Source organism: Ochotona princeps, chromosome 6 (genome assembly GCF_030435755.1).
Source record: "Ochotona princeps isolate mOchPri1 chromosome 6, mOchPri1.hap1, whole genome shotgun sequence".
NCBI lineage: Eukaryota > Metazoa > Chordata > Mammalia > Lagomorpha > Ochotonidae > Ochotona > Ochotona princeps.
In genome coordinates, this window is record NC_080837.1 from 44,692,758 (window position 1) to 44,714,788 (window position 22,031).

Below are 22,031 nucleotides of genomic sequence, written 5' to 3' on the forward strand. Positions count from 1 at the left end.
GATGCTCCTGTTGCCTAGTGAGAAGTGAGAGATAAAGCTAGACAATTTATTCTGCATAGCTCAGGCCCTCACAAAAAAATTATTAAGCATAAAATGTCAGCTATTTTTTATGAAACTTGCCTTGATCTTAGTAGAGATTCATTGGGTTGAAGTAGACTTACATTCTTCATAGCTCTCAATCCACTTCTGACTCATTCATATACCTCCAGAATTAAAATCAGATCATGACGTATTCTCACAACTTCCAATTCATGAATTTAATACATAAGTTTAGAAATGATGTGATTGTGTAGAGACAGCACAGAATTTAGCAGTTCTGTTTTATGTGGTGATAGTAAATAACACTAGAAAAGCTCCGAATGTACCAAGACCTAAGATCTCTAGTGTTTGTGCTAGTTATAATTTCCTTTTTTCTTTTCAAAAAAGATTTATTTATTTTTATTGGCAAGGAGGATATATAAAATGGAGATACAGAGAGAAAGATCTTCTGTCCGCTGGTTCATTCCCCAAGTGGCAGCAATGGCTGGAGCTGAGCAATTCAAAGCCAGGAGACAGGAACTTCCTCCAGGTCTTCCATTAGGGTACAGGGTCCCAAGGCTTTGGGCCATCCTTCACTGCTTTTCTAGGCCACAAGCAGGGAGCTGGATGGCAAGTGGAGCAGCTGGGATATGGACTGGTGCGCATTTGGTATCCTGGCACATGCAATGCAAGGACTTTACCCTTTAGGCTATCATGCCAGGCCCCATATCTGCTTCGCTGTTTTCCCACAAATAATTGCCCATTCTGTGTATATTCTATAAACTTAGAATTGTGCATGAAAAATGGAAGAACTTAATAAAAGCAAACATTAAGTAATCACACAATTCAGCAGGAGAATAATAGATAACGTCTTCAAGCCAACTGTAGTTTTCAGTTCTTATTTTTGTCACCCTGCAATTAATTCATAAAACTATGTGCCGATATAGCATTTTCCTCATGGAGACTTTCACTTCATGGTTGCGAAGTGTATATATCACAGGATTCATTAAAGGAAAGATGACTGTGTGGAAAAGAGAAACCACTTTGTCAGCTGGGAAAGCCCGGAAGGGGCGAGTGTAGATAAAAATGGCAGGACCAAACATGAGGAACACGATGATGATGTGTGTGGTGCATGTGGAGACAGCCTTGCTTTTCCCTTCAGAGGAGTGGCCCTTCACACGGCACAGGATGACAGCGTAGGAAGCCAGAAGCCCCAGGAAGCACAGGAGGGTGAGCAGCCCGCTGTTGGAGACCATCAGTAGCTCCACTACAAAGGTATCCGTGCAGGCCAGCTTGATGACCTGTGGGACGTCACAGAAGAAGTTATCCAGCCTGTTGGGGCCACAGAAAGGCAAGTGCAGGATTAGGGCCACTTGCACAATGGAGTGGGCAAAGCCCCCAATCCATAGGGCCAACAGTAATGCATAGCAGACGCTGGGCTTCATGAGGGTCGAATAGTGTAAAGGCCGGCAGATGGCGATGTAGCGGTCGAAGGCCATCACCACAAGAAGAAACATCTCTCCTACTCCCAGGAAGTGCAGGAAAAAGAGCTGAGTGATGCAGCCTCTGTAGGAGATGACCTTCTTCTCAGAGAAGAAGTCCACCAGCATCCTGGGAGCCACGATGAAGGAGTAGGACACATCCAGGAAGGCCAAGTTGCCCAGGAAGAAGTAAAGGGGGGCAGAGAGTCCTGGGTCCGATCTTATGGTGAGGATGATGAGAAAATTCCCAGGAAGGATAATGAGGTAGAAAATGAAGACCAGCACAAAGACAAGGAGTTGAACATCGTGAGACTGCGTCAGACCAAGGAGGATGAACTCTGTCACCATTGTGCTGTTCTCTGCCTCCATCACTTCTCAATCTACTGAAAATAAAAGCGAAGTGTGAACTTTTGTAATTATCCTTTTTATTTGTGTCATAGCTCCACTCCAGAGAAGAACAGTATTTGTTGCATTCCACCATAGTCTCTGAAAGCAATTTATGCAGCATATTGTAATGCACAGGAAATCATGGATCTAGTTTTACTTAATTATTCATTAAGACATTATTATTCTGAGCACATGTTAGTTTCTAGTTAATTATACTCTTTGATATAACTTACCTCTCTATTGGACCATAAGGCAGTTTTCTCACGCTATGCTAGGAATTTGTTGATCAAGAAAAATCAGCCACGATCACAATTTTCTATTTTTGATTCCTACATTTTGCTGCTCCTTGTGGTAAATAGCTGCTTGATTTCGATCCCTTCTCTTATCCTCACATAATCAAGCACTTTGGCATTTATTTTTTTCCCCTTCGTTTCCTATAGAAATTTTTTATCTACTGTTAAACAATTGCATGTTTGAATATATACACATATTAATTCAAGTATATGAGTTAGTTGGTTACTCTGCTTTGGTGTTTCTATACAGACTTTCTCTGTATTCGAAAGTCATGAAGGTTCCAAACAGAATTCTACATTGCACCTTAGAGATGATCACATAGTTGCACCCCGGCTGGATCTCTTTATGCCCTCTTTTTTCATGAATTATTCTTAAATTACAACTAATACAAATTAATTCTCATTTGGTCATTATATGTCCATAATCTGCTTCTTCTTCACAGGCAAGAATTATAGTTACTAGTATAATGGCTTAAAGGTACCTACGGCTCATTCCTCCCACACAAGAAGTAATCAGCAACAAGAGCATTTGAAAGGAAGAGCTTGAGTAGGTGAGATCTGTGCAACACAGAAACCTTGAATGGCTGCAGAGAAAAACAAAGTGTTCACTGGCTGGAGAGACCCTCTCCCCAGCCTGGATGATCTAGAACTTTAGGGATTTTCTCCTGTATGGAAAAATAAGCAGGAAATTTACCACACCTCCAATCAATTCCAAGAAAACTGACAGTTTTGATGCTGGGGAATACTGTAGCCCTTACAGGTTTCAAGTCCTGTCTGAGGTTGTTAGGAGTTTATACTGGCTTTGATTCTCCCATGGAAGGTGCCCATATTGCACCACTGATATCAGTACTATTGAATGAACCATTTCAGAAAGGAAGTTAGCACTAGAATGTGTCCTGCTCTGGGGGCAAGCAGGCATTATAATTCTGCCTCTGTGGTTCTTGCATCATTTCACCATTCCTATTATCCCTGAAGACACCAGCCACCCCCAACCTGAGACAAAGCCACCCCCAGAGATGTGTCATACAGAGTCATTGGAACCGACCCTCTACACCTTCCTCCATTGCCACACACGTCTCAAGCAAAGCAACATACAGGGTTTCCAGCTGGTCAGGTCTGCAGGTCCTTTCTTGGCCTTAGTGGCAGACTATTGCACCTCCCTCAGGCTCATATCAGGTGTCTTTGCTGATCACAGTGAAATAAACCTAAAAGTAAATAACAAAAGAAACAGATTTTTGGATAAAATTCAACATCTCATGACAAGAGCACTCAACAACTGAGGTATAGAAGGAATAAATTTGAACTGAATAAAGTCAATGAACAACAACCCCCCTCCCCAACATCACTTGCAAGGAGAAAAAGCTAACGCTTGTCTTGAATGTCTAGAACAAGAGAGGGATATGCATTTTCACCACTCACTGTCAACTACGTAATGGGAATAAAAGCCAGGTAATTTAAGCAAGAGAAAGAAATGAAAGACAAACAAATTGGAAAGGGGAAAGTTGATTTGTCACTGTTATCAGGCATATTGATCTTGTATATAGAAAGCACTGAAGACTCCACCATAATAATGGTTACAACTAATGAATAAGTTCAATAAAGTTACAGGTATAAAATCCATAAAAATTATCTTAAAATAATAATAAAAAATTGTTTAATATAGCACATTAATCAGTCAGGTAAAAATAGTTCAATACAATCTATAATGCATTTAGAAAATGAAGAAGCTATAAATTAATAGTAAGATACTCATAGTTGTAGATTGCAATAATTAACATTCCATGTAATCCCTAAGTACCAATGACATTCTTCTCAGTAATAAAAAAAGACAATCATAAAATTCATATAGAACTACAAAAGACTACCTTTACACATAAACTTAAGCAATAAAATAAAGCTTGAAGAATCATACTAACCCAGCTCAAAATATGAATTCAAAATACACCTACACCCTCATAAACAGTGTAATGGAGCCTACAGTACTGAGGCATAAAAAAGTCCTTCAGTATGTATTTCTACTCAAGAATAAAAGAAAGAGCAAAATGAAACTGTTAAATATTCCTTGACAGCAAGAACTAGATTCCCTACCCTACATAACAGGTAATAAGAGAACAATGCCATATATCCCATAGATATACACAGCTATTGAAAACAAAAATTGAAAACAAAAATTAAAGTAAAAAGAATACAATTACATAGAAAAATGACATTTTAACCATATTTTATTTGCTATTTTTGAGATGACATTTTTAATTTCCATTACACTCAAAGGCTTAATGCTCCACTAAATTAAAAGCTCAACAAATAAAAAAGACCATGGTTCAAGAGAAATATAGCAAGGTCTGTAAGCAATAATCAAAGGGAAAGATGTTCAACTTCACTCATACATAGTAAATTTTAAAATAGTCACAGGTCGTTAAAACTATATGATAGTCTGTAATGTCCTTTCCACAAATATTCTTACGTAATGCAAATCTTCATATTAATTAAATTACATTGATTATTCAATAAACAAAGTTAAAGAAAAAACTGGAATTAGCCATGTAAAATATAGGATATGAGAAAATAAAATGTTTACAGTTAAGTTGCTTATATTTGCAATGAGTTTTCCTCCTTATTCACACTAGCAAGTGGTAAGAAGAAATGAATATTGACAACTCATAAATTGATGCTATTTTATTTAGGCACTTAAATATTCATGGTATTGTTTGTCTCAAAGTTTTAGTTTATAGACATTAGTGTTATCTAAGTATTAACAATTATTGCCTTCCTGGAGAAATCCAAAATTAGAGCCAGTTTTACATAGTTTTCTCCAAGTGATATGTACTAATCCCGGCCTGTGCATAATAACCCCATGGGTTTGTAGAAATAGTGGAACTTCTCCATACATCATGTAAGCTGTGCTTAAAAGTATTTTCATATTTTAATTATTTCTAATTTTATTACACAAATACATTTTACAAATAGAAACTTAGGTTTGACACTTTTGCCTGTTTTAATATTGGAATGGGTGATTTTAATACTTAATTTCAAACTGCTATAGATACATGGGGATGTAACTCATACCTGCAACAATGTACATGAGACCCAAATACACTATGCTAGGTGACATGTTCAAAACACAGACGCTCATAAATCAAGGATTAAATTTGTAGAAAAATCTGTAGAAACGACAAATCGACAGAGACAGAAAACAGCACGGCATGTTGCCTTCTGTGCTCATAAGTAGCAAAAGCTGTGCCTGCTGATGGGTAAGGTCCCTGCCAGGCAGGGAGATGGTATGGCAGGCCTGTGGGCTGCATACAATTTTATTATTTTTCAGCCAAAATGAATAAACTTAAGATAAGTTTGAAAATGAGAGTTATTTTAAAATACTATAGTAACTAAAAATAAATAAATAAATAAATAAATAAATAAATAAAAATAAAAAAAAATACTGTAGTAACTCCACACTTTTAGTTAAGATGTACCAAATTTGAAAAATGGGAATCAAACACAAAATGAATGCAGTCAATACAGATCTTGAGGGCATTATACAAAGCTTTATTGAAGATTAGGATTCCTACATAAATATTTACCCAGGAATTACTTAATGGTCAATTTACATGATAGAAATTTTATAGTGCCAAGTAGTATAAGATTTTTGGAGGTTATAAAAAGAGCTTGATTTGGCATTTATTCTCCATTTTTAATATATTCAATTAATTGTATGAATTTGGGTAAATTCTTCAGTCCTTTAAAAGCAATTTTTAAAACCTATGCATGAGAAATAATATTTAAAATTTTAATCCATGTAGTTAATATGAAGACCAAAGAAGTATATGGGTAGCCAATTCATCTATTTAAACTGGATTAATATAGAAAACATTCAGTAATTAGAAAAATTTGAGTAAGAAATGTTAGGTGATCTTTTGTCACTGTCCTTCACTGCATGGAAGACAGTGACTGTTAAAATCGAAGTGAATTTCACAGTAGCAACAGTTGAGCATTCAAAGGAAGGCCCCGGGTAAAGATTGCTTGGTTAGCCAGAATTGAGGAGTAAAGTCTATCTTATGTTGGAGGCCCATTCTTTGCTGGATTATAAGACTCTATGTCAGACAAGAAATCATGTTTTAAAAAAAGAAAAAAAAAGAAATTATGTTAAACGAGTATTGGAGCTGAGAGGCTTGCACACTTACAAAGTCAGTGAAATCTGTGTCAGTCTGTACTTACTGATTTCTTCTTTTCTGATGATTTCTAATGGGAAAAGACAATCATTTATATCACACCGATATTTAAGATAAGATGGTTGAATTTTTCAAAGCTCTTAGCTGTTTAGTTTTATAATTTCTAACAGTAGTGTTACAGTTTGGGCTTCTTTAAATTAATTCTTGGCATCAGACTTTGAAGGAGGTTTATTTGAATGATAGGGTAGAAAGTACAATGCATCTATTTCAGAGCTCTCACTATTTTCTGTCAAAATATTGTTATGAATTTCAAAATAACAGATGTCTGATATGAATAGTACTATTTTTTCTCTTTCTTTTAAATAAGAATGACCAAAGTGTTCACCTTTTCAGAAGTCCAGTGCTACTCTGAAGCAAGTGCCTATCCTCCTTCATGTGATGAAAGGGAAACCAGCTGATCATTCCAGAGCTACTCCTTAAATAGAAATGCTCACGCTGCCACCCTCTTGATTCTGTGCTCTGCTCAACTCATTTGTGATGCAATCTAGAAAATATGCTCTGGGGTGTTACAACTACTCTAAACCTGGGAAAACTAATGGGAATTTTAAAACTCTCACTCAGAATCAGGCAAAAAAATGCAAAAACATTCTAAGGTTTAAGTAAGCTAACCATGTGGCAGCTCCAGCCTCGCTGGATCATGTTAAAGTTTAGAATCATTCCATTGATGACACTATGAATGAAACTTCACAATGAACATCATTAATGTGGGAAGGTTATTTTAGATATTGTTATACTCACTTATGGAAGTGATGAGAAGCCATTAATGTTTTGTAAAAAGTGAAGTAAAACAAGCTAATAGTAAATATATTGTTACATGGTTTGGTATGTAAGAGGTAGAGAGATAATAGCTTATACTCAAAGATTCTCAGAAATAGCTGTCCTTAAAAACTGGTATTGTCCAGGCCAGTCTTTTTGTGGGAATGTTCATCTCAACAAAAGAATAAATTATTCATTTATTTGAAGATATAGTTCCTGTGTTCCTTCAAACTTTTAATTTTTTAAGTTTTCCTTAAGATTTGTTTTGTTTGAAACGCAGAGTTTGGAGGGCCAGGGAGTAGAGAGAGAAATCTTCCACCCACTGATTCACTGCCCAAATGTCTATAAGAGCTTTAGCTAGTCTCCAAGAGCTCCATCCAGGTCTCCACGTGGGTGGCAGGGCCAATGACTTGGACCATGTTTTTACCAGACACTTTAACTGAGTCTCAAACCAGTGCTCATATGCGATGTTGGTATTGCAGGTGGAGACTTAACTCACTGTACCACAGTGCAGACTACACACAATTAAAGAGTAATGGGTAGAAGTGAAATTTTTTATCATGAAATAATTTACTTTCATTTTATTTTGTATTAAAAAGAAAAATGAGATAAATTTAAATCATTTTAAAATACAAATTTTAAATTTACAAAATAAGTGTAATATACATCTATGTTTTCAATCAAGTTTATACCTAGTTTGGCCAGAGATAATCAATGAAGTATTTAAACACTGAGGACAAGGGTAAAGAGAGAGTAGGGAGGAGGGAGACAGCTGTTGTTTGTCATTTTTCCCTCCTTTCATCTGCAGGCTTCTCATGTCAGTGACCATTTTCCCCTATAGGAAATCTTTGGAAAGTGTTCTTGCTTGAAAATGTTATGTTTTGCTTCATAGTTTGAAACTATGAGGTTGTGATCTCTTTTCCAGATTTCAATTTAAAAATTAATATAGTGAGAATGTATCTCAGGTATTCCATAGGTACAATCCCAAGAAGTTAACAACACTTCCTTAATGCCCCCAAGCATCCCTCCCTCCCTCCCCTCTCTTCATCAGTTTTTGTAAAGACATAGTTTTAATCCACTCTATTGTCAAAGGCTTAATTAACCACTAACCACAATATTTAACAAGTAAAATGTAAGGAGACCGTAGTTTCACAGGAATATAAACAATGGCTAAAATCAACAATCACATCATACAAATGACCATTTCATTCCTATCCATGTTTTGCATAATATATAGATTGACACACACAGAGAATACTTGATATTTGTTTTTCTTTGGAACGGGCTTGTTTTATGAAAGATTGTAGTTTTCAATTGTATCAATATTGTCTCAAAAGACAGGATTTTATTATTTTCATGGCTGTATAGTACATAGGACTTTTCTAATCTAGTCATCAGTTGATGGGTTAATTCCATAAACTAGCTATGGGGAATTAATCTACAATAAACGTGGGGAACAAATAACTTTTTTATATGCTAACTTCTTTTCATTTAAGGAAATTCCCAGGAATGAGATGGCTCTATGATGGATCTATGTGTAGATTTCTGAGCAATCTCTGCACTGTATCCCACAGTGATTGCACTGGTTCACGTGCTCACAAATAATGGATTAAGGCACATTTTCCCTTACAGCCTCACCAGAATTTGTTGTTGCATTGAGTTTTGGATGGTAGCCTTTCTAACTGGGGTGAGGTGAAGCCCTATTACTGTTCTTATTTGCACTATTTTTCATGTGTCTGTTGGTCATTTGCTTTTTATCCTAAGAAATGCCTAGAACTGTAAACGTAGTTATTGGTTTATTTTTAAAACATAAGGCAAATTAAGGGCATATATAGCACAGAAAAACATGAAAGAAAATATGAGAAAAATAAAAAACAACATGTCTATTAGGCACAGCCAACTAAGACTATCTTTCCCTGAGGCCTTCTTTGACCCTGGAGAATACAATTGAGCACTGGCTATAAGAATTTATCACTGGCTCTCCCATGGGAATAACATGAAGGGATTTGATGAAAAAAATAAAGAAAGGTACTGTCCCTTCATAATTAAAATCATTTCCACAATAGGACAACATTTTTCTTTTCTTGCTAGTAATGTAGAAATGCTGTCCACAATGCTGTTTTCTACCATTTTGGTGTTGTTCTTCTTAAACTAACATTTTATTTATTTATAAAAATAAATAATGCATGGTAAGATGTACAAGTACGGAAGGTACACATCAAAGTTTATTTCTACACGTATAAACCTTTGAAATCACTGTTTCACCAAAGTACAAAGCACTTCTTTTAGAATCAGTTTCTTTGGCTCCCTTGCAGCCAATATCATTAAAGATAATACCTATTATCATTTCTATTATTAAACATGACTTTGTCTATTCCTGAATTTCATTCAGATACAACCTCATAAGACTTAATCTTTCGCTTTAAACACCTTCTGCTTTAGAGGTGTCTGTATGCTGTTTCCTGTGATTTGTTTGTATTTGTAATGTTTTGCTATATGAGCACTCTCTATCTTGGTGTCTACTTAGAAAATCTGAGATAACACAATTGGTGTAGATTTGAGAGAGCAGGTGATACATAAGGATTTGTGGTTGAGTCATGCTCAGTCTAATGGATGAGGGAAATTCAATTCCAAGTGGAAGCCCTGACACAAAATAAACTTCTGGCTCCTGAGTGTTTTTACCATTGATGATCCGGAAAAAAATTGTTCTGTTGGATAAGAATATCATTGCAGATGAATGATTTAGTCATTTGAATGATACAGGCTGAAAGCTCCTGGAAAACCCTAAGTTGGAGTTGTCTGCTCATGCAGATTTGCACTGAGGCATAGTAAGGAGGAGGCCATCAGCAATTGCTGAAAGGGTAAAACCCCGAGAAGCACTGCAGCGTGTGCAGAGAGCCATTCCTTCAGGCAGGGGAGGCACATGAACACTAGGCTGGATGCCTGGTGGAGTTAGGCTGCTTCAGAAATACACAAATGCTTAGCCAAGACACAAGTGTTAGGCTCAGGTCTGAACACGAAACATTCTCTGACTCACTTTCCCCAATTCTGACCTCAGAAAGGCCTGTGTCAGTGTGAAGCCAGGAATTGCAAACTCAACTTTGTGAGTGATAGGGACCCAAGTGTCTGACCCACCATCTGCTTCCTCCTAGGGTACATGTCAGCAGAGGGTTGGAATGGAATGCAGACATTCTCCTATGAATGCAGGTGCCTCAAGCCCTGTCTTGATGGCTGTACCAAAGCACCTGTCTCTTTTCATACTTTTTATTTTGTGCTTTTGGTTTTTTTTGAAACTTACTAAATGTGAGACTGTCATACTTGCTCTCCAAAGATTACCATTTTTAGTATATGTAACATGATTTTCTGACTTCGTTGTGTGTTAGATTTTTATTTTTCCTCTTCTTGTAAATTTTTTTGAGTAACCAACATGTTTTAAAATAAATGCAAGTTCTTTACCACATCCTGTGACATAAATTTTTTTTTATTGTGAGTTCTTCTAAAATCTTTCTCTTAGGGATCAGTGTGACATATTTGAAAGTATTTTTTTGGAACAGTGAATTCTTGTGTTTACTTCTGATGAAGGGTTGTGCCTACAATCCCAGTGTTCAATTACATTAAAATGCAATGATCAGACAAACTCACCTGAGGGAAACCTTTATTTTAATTTCCACAGAACAAAGTTGAAATAGACTTCTTAAAAAATATTTCTCCCTTCTTCTCCCTGATACTTTCTTACCTTTTGTTTTTCCTTTTTGTTTTTCTTCTGTGAGAGTCTGATGCCTCATGCTGGTCTGCACTGTCTCTCTCTCCCTGAGCCCAGTTGCTTTCTAATTCTGTTTGTAGGAGCCCTGGAGAATGGTATTCTGGAGATTCTTAGAGTAGGCAAAGAAAGATTCAGGGCTGGTTTACCTTCCTGAAAAGGAATTTAAGATCTCTACTGGATCTTAGGGTTAGTTATCTTTTATTCTCTATCATTGATACTTGATATAAAACATGAAGAAATTCTAGAAAGTTTTGAAAAAGTCAAGGTTTGATGTTGTTGATGATGATTTATCTTACAGCAACATATTTATGTAAGTACACATCATTTAATGAGGCAATATTGTAAGCCATAGGAATATCCCCACATCTGTAAATGTTGATAAGAAGCACCACAATGAAGTGAGATTTTATTGATGTTAAAAATAATACATTTTGATTATGATTTCTCAAAGTGGTCATGTATTTTTCTCTTGATCCACAATACATTTTGGAACTAGGCTTTTCTGTTACATTTTCTCATACTCAGTTAAAATCTGAAAGTATCTTACTAACTTGCTTTTTAGCATTCTCTTAGTATACCTAACCGAGCAAGGGTTTTAACAGCTCTGCTGTTGTGAAGAAATAAGACTCTTACACTTTGTCAGGTGCAGCGTAATTTTATCCATGGGTATAGGGATATTTTAACTATATAAGTGTTTGAAATTTTCTTAATATTAAGGATGCTATAATGTAAGCCTGTAAGAGAGCTACTTGTCAAAGCAGTAGAAATTTGCGTAATTCCTAGTAGAAAGCATTCTAAATTTGCTTTATCTCATTCATTCGTTTTAGAATTATTATGTGCCGCTTTTATGAAAATGCCCTGGAAGGTAAAACCGTGTGATATTTTCAAAAATAAAGATGTATGCTTATGCTTTTATTTATATTTATTTAGATTTGCAAGTCAGCTATGCATGCTCATATACAGAGCATCAGATCTCACAGGGTGTTTTCCTCACTGTGTTGAAATGGTCTTTTTATTGGTTTTCTTAGCTGACATCTTATACCTGCTATACTTTTGACTTTGCCAATTTAGTATTAATTTACATCATTGATTCAAAAAATTAAAGTCTATTTCCCCATCATTAACATTATCTTAATCATGATATCTTCATGGCATCTAATAATTGCTGGATAGATTTATGAATGCTTCTAGTTTTCCATTTCAATTAAAATTATTTTTATAATATACACATGCTCTTTTACAGTTAATTCTTCACTAGAATATATATAAAATGTTTATGAGAATATTTTATATTTCTGTGTTACCACAGATCTTAAATTGTCCCTATTAGAGGTGTTACAATAGCTTTAACTGATTTAAAGTAATGATTGAAAGTAATTTAAAGTAATGATGTTCATGACAAAATACATATTCATATTACTCTAACAAAGTATTTGAAAATTATGTTAATTATAGAGTGCTGAAATCTAGAAGTTTTGTGAGGAACTAACATGTTGAAACCGCAACTTTCTCATGGCCACTTGCATTTTCTGATTTCTCAAGGTATAAATAATAGGATTCAATAAAGGTGTCATAACAGTGTAAAAGACAGCCAGGGTTTTATTGCTTGCAAAGCTACCAAATGGCCAGGCATAGATAAAGATACAAGGTCCAAAGAACAAAGTGACCACAATGATGTGGGCAGACAATGTGGACAGAGCCTTGGAAAGTCCTGCAGAGGATCTTTTCCGTACAGTGACCAGGATGACAGTGTAGGAGAAAAGCAACAAGATGAAGCAGATGAAAGAGAGTAGTCCACTGTCAGCGATGACAAATAATTCCAGGGTATATGTTTCAACACAAGCAAGCTTGATCACTAGGGGAAGGTCACAAAATATGTTGTCTATGACATTGTGGTCACAAAAAGGCAAGTTCACAGTTAATATCATCTGGCTCATAGTGTGTATAAACCCAATTACCCATGAAAGCATCACAAATCCATTCAACAACCTGTGGTTCATGATTGTCCTGTAGTGCAACGGTTTGCATATCGCAACATACCTATCAAACGCCATGGCTATCAAAAGAGTCATCTCTGCACCCCCAAAGAAGTGCATAAAGAACATTTGAGCCATGCAGCCCCATAAGGAGATGGTCTTGTACTCAGTGAGCAAATCTGCGATCATCTTGGGTGTTGTGGCTGTGGAGAGACACATGTCCAGAAAAGAGAGATTTCCCAGGAGAAAATACATAGGAGAATGCAGGATGGAACTGAATGTCACTGTGACCATAATGAGGATGTTCCCAACAACAGTAGCACTGTAGATCAAGGTAAATGTCACAAAGAAGAAAATTTGAAGTTCCCATTGTATAGAAAATCCCAGTAAGATAAATTCAGTCACCACAGTTCCATTTATATGCTCCATTTACTCAATGCAAAAGATTCTGGAAATTCTTCATTATACAAAGGGGAAAAAACATAGTTAGCACCAATGTTTCCCTGTTATTAGTTGGTGGTAATAATTGATGGCATGAGTGCTTACGATTTTGTTAGTTGTGTAATTTGGAATTACACAATAAGGTTCATTTTGGTGTAAAAAATTTGAAAATCATTCATGATTTTATCTTTCTTTTTTATAGTTTAAGAAAAATTAACTGACATTAAAACATATGCATTTAAAGGATATGGGATATTTCGATACATGCTTGCATTGCATAATGTTCAGTTAAGGTAAATATTCCTATATTCTTAAGCTTTAATATTTCTTTATTGTGAAACACTCAAAATTCATGCAGCTTCTTCTCTTTTGTGAGAAGCAGACAGTATCCATAGTCACCTCCTCTGCAATACAACTTTATAACTTCTACTAATATCTAACAATAACTTAGTGCCTGGTGATCAATCATTTCTCATCCTTCCTGCTCCAATCATTATACTTTCAAATTTTGTGATATCAATGGTTTGAAATTCAAGATGCAGGTGAGGTCTTGGAGTATTTAATTTCTGTGCTTGGCGTAAAATACTTTTAGAGAAAATTCTATTTATTTATTTAAAGTAGTAATCATACACGGAGAGACTTTGCATCTATTGATTCACTCTCCAAAAGTCCCCAGCATCCAGAGTTGGGCAAGATGAAGTCAGGAGCCAGGAACTCCACTTCAGTTTGCTGTGTGACCAGTAGGGACTCAAGTACTAGAGCAATCACCGGCACCTCCCAGGATATGCATTAGCAGGAAGTTGAATTGGTAGCCAACTCAGGACTTGAACATAAATACTCTAATGTGGAATGCTGTTGTCCCAACCAGCAGGTTGGCCATTATGCCACTAGGACCACTGTTATTTCACTTTTAAATATATAAACTCCCAAATGTTTATATTTTTATATTAATCCATATATAATGTGACTTACACGATAATTATAAAGCAAGTGAGGGAACAAAGTTTCATTTCTTATTGATTTAGTCTACCCAATGATAGACTAGCAATTTGTTGACATACACAAAGTAATGGGAATTACTATTTATTTTCTTTTGTTACTATAGATTCATATACCCATCTGTTGGGATTATGGTGCTCTGTGTGGAAGGAATGAAAGATTTTAAAAATGAGGGAATTTCTTTATTCAATGTCAATGAAATAATTTAGAAAGGTTACTCCATAATTCTAAAACAAACTAACCGATATAAACACACTAATCAGGAGACACTTTCGATATGAGAGAAAGTTCTTTAATTCATTGAAAGTAATTCTGTTTTATAACTTCTATGATGTGCTATTCTAAGAATTTTGGAAACCTGCAGATCTTTTCTAATCTGCCCATTCATTTGTATTACAACTATCCACAGCACTGAGCTTGTGTGGTAGAAATGTGTGTTTGTTTATAGTTAAGTAGTAAAGTGATTCCGTCTTGAAGTTTAAATTCTATTTATGTTAGAAAATACAACACCAAATTGTCTTTTTTGAGATTTGCAGATAATTTCTGTAAGACACAGGGTGATTACTGTTTACATACTGAATTCTAAATATTCCATGTATCTGAATATAGTTAATGCTTGCAACAGCCATATAATATAAGTATTATTATTATCCTCATGTTGCATATTAGGAAACTGGTGCTAAAAATATGTAATAACTGGGTCCGGCGGTGTGGCCTAGTGGCTCAAGTCCTCACCTTGAAAGCCCCAAGATCCCATATGTACGCGGGTTCTAATCCCAGCAGCTCCACTTCCCTTCCAGCTCCCTGCTTATGGCCTGGGAAAGCAGTGGGGGGTGGCCCCAAAGCTTTGGGACCCTGCACCCGCGTGGGAGACCTGAAGACGTTCCTGGTTCCCGGCTTTGGATAGGCGCAGCACCGGTCGTTGCGCTCACTTGGGGAAGATATTCCTGTCTGTTTCTCCTCCTCTTTCTGTATATCTGACTTTGCAATAAAACTAAATAAATCTTTAAAAAAATATGTAATAACTTATTCATGGTCACACAGTTAACAAAGCTTAAAACTAGTATTCAAGTTCAGTCAATCTATTATGAGAACTGGGGTTAGAACAACACACTACATTTCTATCCTCCCCCCCATTAAAGGCATATATATTTACAGTCAAATTATTCAGTATTCATTGAATTCACACATTTCATATGAATTGTGTTGGGGATATAATTCAGTTAACACATTTGAATCCTTCTCTGTTATAATTAACTGCACTGCTTATGTGAAAGTATCAGTGTCTAACAGAGAAAGTTTACAATCTCAACAAACACAGTTATCTAATCAGAAACAGGAATAAGTCAGGTACATTTACTTTCCTGCAGGATATATGTAATATGAATAACTGGAAGGAATGGAGATCAGTTCCAAGAGACACTTTCAGTTATGTTATTATCCTCAAAACTCATCAACTACTTTTGTAGCCAGTAAGTAAAAATAAGGTGAGTCATGGAGAATGTAGAGGCATGTATGGGGAAAAAGAATTTATAGTGAAGAGCAGGAAGAGTGGTGATTCAGAAAATAGTGAAAGTACTGAATTAAGAAATGAAGGTGGGATAGGCAGTACTGTTCTTTCCTACCCGATGACCTGCAATTCTCTCCTTCTTTTCGCTTCTACTCAGTTTCGTTTCACCTATCATCATTATCCAACTATCACTATTATCCAACTTTAACTCCCTGTCTATTTTTTTTTTGCCTCAGATAATTTTAAGAAATGGATGATACTTACAAATTAAGGGAATGAAAGATGAAAACAAATCTGTCTTCGTAGATCGATCTAGGAGCATATGGATGGTTATTGAATGATGGGCTTTGCCATGGAGGAGCATTCTGGAAGAGCCATTGCATCACACCTTTAACAGGGTTTGTTACATGCTTATGTGAGTGAGCAAGAATTTTGCTCCCCATAATTTCAATAAGATAAACTTTGGAAAACTGAAAGTGAACAATTATTAGGCCAAATGAATATACCTGGTATTGTTAGAGAATACATACATAGCTTACATGGAATTTTGTGTCCTGGGATATGATATTATAAAACCTTAAACAAAAAGTTAACATAATTTAGCACAAATTGATTAAGAGGTGATGATCATGTAGGTATAAGCACCTATGCAGGTAGAGAACAAACAGGAGAGAACAAACAGTTGGTTCTAAGACAGTCATGTATAGTCAAGATTATACTACTGAGAACTTTTCATGAATATCCGTTTTAGGAGAAATGAAACAAAACCTGTTTTTATTAGATAGTCAGAGATAAAATTTTGCATATGCCACATATACTAATTGAAAATATTTTTTCAAATGAATATTTTATTCTACTATCATTGTTGCTTTTTGAAGAACAAATATAGTTTTATCCTTTATTCTGTTACTCAAAGTCATACATATTTGTGCTAAAACAGTATGAATCTCAAAAACATTATGCTTAGTAAAATAAGCCTGACATGAAGGATAACTTGCATAATTCTATCATGTGAAATTTAAACAAAGACCCAGTGAGACAATTCAACATACTTGGACAATATGATACTAGATTTTCTATCATTGTCTGTACCTACAATTTTATGATGTACTTAAATAGTAGAATGTTGAACTTGCAACTCAGTAAAGGAATATACTACCACAATAATACAGAAGGAAAAGGATGGGAAGGGAAATGGGGCAGGGAAAAGAGAAGGATAATAGGAAAATCGCTATAGCTACAAAACTTTATCACAGAAAATAATAAAAATAATTTTAAAAAGGATGAAAAAGTAAATATAAGCAAAGACAAACCCACAATGAAATTCTACACATGATTAACTGAGGCTGGGGAGACCATGTAAATGGTTGATGTTTTCTTCTTGACATAGTGGAAATGATTGAAAATAAGACTGTGTTGATGGTTGTGCAACCATGTCAATATGTAGCAATGATCACTGGTGTGTGTACTAAAATCAGAAAATTTTACAGATGTATTATACTCAATAAAACAATTATACTTTTATGGCTTCCCTTGAGATTCTTTTTAATAAATTTAGTATTTTAAAATCTAGTTTTCTAGTACTAGACAGCTTCTTGAATCAAATATATTTCACTCTGAAAAAAAATCAAGACAATATTATTGATCCAGTTCAATGTAGTTTGAAAATTTCTTCAAGTAGGCAGTTTATATGTACATGTCTTCCTTGTGTAATTTGAAACTTGGTATTCTACTTCTCCAACTATTTAGAATAATGAGATTTAGAATATGAACTTCTTCTAAGGGATTGTCTTTCTTTACTCTTACAAAAACTTAGTTGTATTTATGGTCTTATGATAACTTTTATATAAAGAGATATAAGTACATAAGAGATGTAACTATAGCATTATGATAATTAATTCTCTCTTAACAGCTCCTTCCTCAGCTATAAATATGATATTCATTTTTACATGTTCTGTCACAGCCTGAAACTTAAGGAAAAGAAAAATCTCTCTCATCTGTAAAAATAGTGTGAGTTACTGGTTTTTATATTATTCTAAATAAGGGTGTGACCTTTCAGAATAAGAATTTATATCCTTCAATTGTATTCATTTTAAATTTAATCCCTCTCAAGCATCAAAATTTACTCTGCAATATTGTTCTGAATAAAGTATATTTTCTTTCAATTCCATAGAAATTCTTGATTGCGACTCATTGTGAAATTTAATTCCATAGTCTCCCATTATGTGTGATTTTGTTCCTCCAAAGCCAAAACTTTCTACTTCCAACCAACATAACATTTTTCAAAAGGGACACTAAATTTTTAATTAGCTCTCTATAGTATTTTAACTTACCTTTTCTAAAAGCACAGTAGGATGAACTTATGCAAAGGAATACTGCAATTTTAAGGCTTGATTGTTATTTTCTATGTTCTGTATGTGTCATTTTTCACAGTATACTATACCTCTTTTTAAAAGATGTGAACCACTTTAGGGTTGGGTTTGATGGGGTGAGCTCTGGGAATCCAAATTTCAGTGGGAATTTTTAAAACCCTGAACTGTTGTTCTAGTATGATCAGGAAAAATGTTTACACTGACTGTAAGACCCTAAAATATGCTGTGGTTCTCTTGGTTGCGGCTTAGTGAGAACAGCCATGGGAGTATTGTTTGATGGATTGTGCTATAACATGCATAGACCACTTAAGTTTAATGGAGTTTCTCTTTCCTCACATCGATTTTATACTTTTTTCTAACAATTTTAAAGGTAATTTTTAGATATATATCTGGAAGTCAGAGATACAGAGAGAGAGAAAGAAAAACAGATAAGTATTGAGATATCTTTCATTTGCTAGTTCATTCCCGAAGGTGGCTCCTACAGCCAGGCAGGAAGGGGCCATAGCAAAGCCAGTAGCCAGGAGCTGGGAGCTTCTGGTGGGTGTTCCACATGAGTAGGTTCCAAAAACTTGAGCCATCTTCTGCTGCTTTTCCGAGACTGTTAAAAGGGAACTGTATTGGAAGTAGAGCAGCCTTGACCATCTCAAGGACAGCTTAAAGTAGACAGTTAGGTAGCTTTAGACCATTGGCCAACTGTTGACCCTTGGCCTCAGGCCTTGACCTTGGTCTGGGACTGTTGCCCATCTATGGACCGCTGCCCCTGGTTTGTGACCCTGGACTCCAGCAGTCTATGAACTCAAGATTTCAAACAGTCTACCCTGTTCTTCCTCAAGTCACACTATTATGTTTTACAATCAGTTTATGGCAGCTATGGAGGAACTGGAATATCTATATATCTTGGTGGCAGCGTTAAATGCTACAAACACTATACAAAACATTTTTGCTGTTTCTTAAAAAGTTAGGCTCCAACTTACCAAATCAGTTGGTCAGTTCATTCCAAGATATAAATAAAAGCATGTGCACATATAGAATCTTGCCTAAAACTTCTCACAAAACTTCATTGATGATAGATAAAATTACGAAGCATCTAGATGTGCATCAACCAGTAAATGATTAGATGGTCAAACAAAAAATTACTAAATAAATATTTTATAAAAATCCTAAGTTAATGCTCACACCTCCTTGACTTTATTCGGGCTGCATTTTTCCTTTGTCTTCACCAAGATTTCTAATGACAGTAATTGTTTGCATGGTAAAAGCAATCCAATTTTTTAAAGTTAGGTTATGTAATGCTGACTTCTACTACTGGTTTGCAAATACTTTGAAGTATTACAGCGAATCACTTTTGTTTCAGACATGGTCTTTCCTATGCTATTAGAAAACAACAGCTTAGTAAGCTAAGCCTCCACTTGCAGCCTGTTCATGTCCCAGCAGCTCCACTTCTGATCCAGCTCCTGGCCTGAATAAGGAGCAGAGAATGACTCCACCCACCGAGAGACAAGAAGAAGCTCCCGATTCCTGGCTCTTGGCTTCCAATCACCTCAGCTAGGCTGTTTACATCTAGGCATGAAAGATTTCCTTTCTGTCTCTCCTTCTCTCTGTTATTTGTGCCTTTCAAACAAAAATAAACAAATATTTTAATACAGATATTAAAACCATTGATGCTTTTTAGCATCTAGTATTAACACACAATACTAATTAAACTAATATTTAATTTTAATGTTTGATAATAAATGCTAAAAAGAACAAAAGTCCTAATGTACCTGGTTAATTGTGATCAATAATCTCATCCAAGACAAAAGAATGCAAAATGCATAGGTGGTTATTTTTATTTCCAGATTAACAGAAAACTCTTTTACCTTCTTGTTGGAAAGATTTATTTGTCTGGAGAATTATTTTGTGATGGAGGGCACAGAAAACAAACAAAAAGCAATGTAATTAAAGCATGCATGATAAATGTCTTTCATTTGAAAAGCATATACTTTATAGTTATGTCTAGTGTGTGATTTTGAAATCTCCAATGCTTAGTTTATTTTCTATTGACAATAATATGTCTTTTTCATTGGTGTCCCTTAATATCGTTGAAACACAATGAATTACCTTTAAAATAAAACTAAAATTTGTAGAAAATCTTAAAAGTGCAATATAAAAATTGTGTATTACTGCAGTTTGCACTTTTATGGACAAATCATGATAGTGTATTGCATATTTCCATATGAAATACGACTATCATTTGCCAAAATGTGACTTTTGCTGGACTCAAAATCACACTACATCAATATTTTTGGATGATAACTATGTAGATGATGAAGGCAATATAATTCTGTTTTTGATACAATAACATATAACTTAAAAACTCGATCTGGAACTTACATACTTTATATTTATTTTTCTCAATGCTTTCTTCATATCTTTATTCCTAAATGTGTAGATGATTGGATTTAAAAGGGGAGTAAAAATTGTGTAAAATACAGAGAGGACCTTATCAGCAGAAACACTGCTGAATGGCCAAATGTAGATAAAGATGCAAGGTCCAAAGAACAGTACAACCACTGTAATGTGAGCTGACAGAGTAGACAGAGCCTTAGACGACCCCCTGGAGGAGCGGTGCTGCACAGTCACCAGGATGATGCTGTAGGAGATGAACAGAAAGACGAAGCAGAACAAGGAGAGTAGTCCACTGTCCGCAATTACTAGCAGCTCCAGCACGTAAGTGTCAGTGCAGGCAAGTTTGATCACGCGCGGCAGATCACAAAAAAAACTATCCACAACGTTAGGACCACAGAATGGCAAAGTCACTGTGAAAACCATTTGACTCATGGTGTGCACAAAACCCGTACTCCAGGAGAGAAGCGCAAGGCTGAGGCAAGCACGAGAGCTCATAATATTTTTGTAGTGGAGGGGCTTGCATATGGCAATGTATCTATCAATTGCCATGGCTACAAGCAACATCATCTCACTTCCGCCTAAAAGGTGAAGGAAAAACATCTGTGTCATGCAGCCATCATAAGAGATCGTCTTATATTGACTAATTAAGTTATAGAGCATCTTAGGAGTGGCAAAGGAGGCCAGAGACATGTCAATAAAGGAAAGGTTGGCCAGTAGGAAGTACATGGGAGAATGCAACTTAGGATCCAACTTCACTACCAAAATAACTACAAGGTTACCTAGCACGATGAATATGTAAATGAGAGAAAAAAATACGAAAAAGAAAGTCTGTAACTCATGAGACTCTGTGAGTCCTAACAAAATAAACTCAGACACCTTGGAGTAGTTTTGTCTTTCCATCTGTTTGGCTGGTAGTAAAGGTTACCTAAAATAAAATGGAAATTTCTTAAATTCTATGGAAAAAAAATGAGAAATGAAGCATATTTTCACTCCAGCTTCCTAAAACTTCATGAACATGTAAAAAAGAATTAAAAATGATTAATAATAATACATACATGCAAATACATATAAATATATAAAGATATGCAAATAATAATAAACACAGAACTCTCCCATTAACATAGATTTCAGAAGAGACTATAAACAGCATCAGGCATAAGCCAAGATGTTAGGAAAGCAGTCGCCATCAGCACCTTACTCCCATCTGTAGTCATCTTGAGGAAGGTGAATAGCTCAGATTGAAAGAGGGTGTAGATGTTCTCCACCACCTTTCTGAATTTGAAAGATCTATTGGTTTTCCCTAGACAAAGAGAACACTTACGTTGCGAATCATTTTCTACACTGTACAATATTTAAGGGATTTGCAAGTGAATTAGAAGCCAAAGTTTTTCAAATGAAGTAGAAGGACCAAGAAAAGCTAA

General features: G+C 35.5%; 3 protein-coding genes across 3 annotated transcripts; all 3 read right to left on the reverse strand.

Annotated features, from left to right (window-relative positions):
- Positions 1 to 941: 941 nt before the first annotated feature.
- Positions 942 to 1,868, reverse strand: LOC101519357 (olfactory receptor 4N5-like). Its single transcript, XM_004584865.2, has one exon. It carries the CDS (start codon positions 1,866 to 1,868, stop codon positions 942 to 944), a length of 927 nt encoding a protein of 308 aa, XP_004584922.1.
- A 10,522-nt stretch (positions 1,869 to 12,390) lies between these two features.
- LOC101519604 (olfactory receptor 4L1) lies at positions 12,391 to 13,329 on the reverse strand. The gene has a single exon (XM_012926881.2). It carries the CDS (start codon positions 13,327 to 13,329, stop codon positions 12,391 to 12,393), a length of 939 nt encoding a protein of 312 aa, XP_012782335.2.
- A 7,242-nt stretch (positions 13,330 to 20,571) lies between these two features.
- Positions 20,572 to 21,510, reverse strand: LOC101519855 (olfactory receptor 4K13-like). Its single transcript, XM_004584867.2, has one exon. It carries the CDS (start codon positions 21,508 to 21,510, stop codon positions 20,572 to 20,574), a length of 939 nt encoding a protein of 312 aa, XP_004584924.2.
- Positions 21,511 to 22,031: the final 521 nt, after the last annotated feature.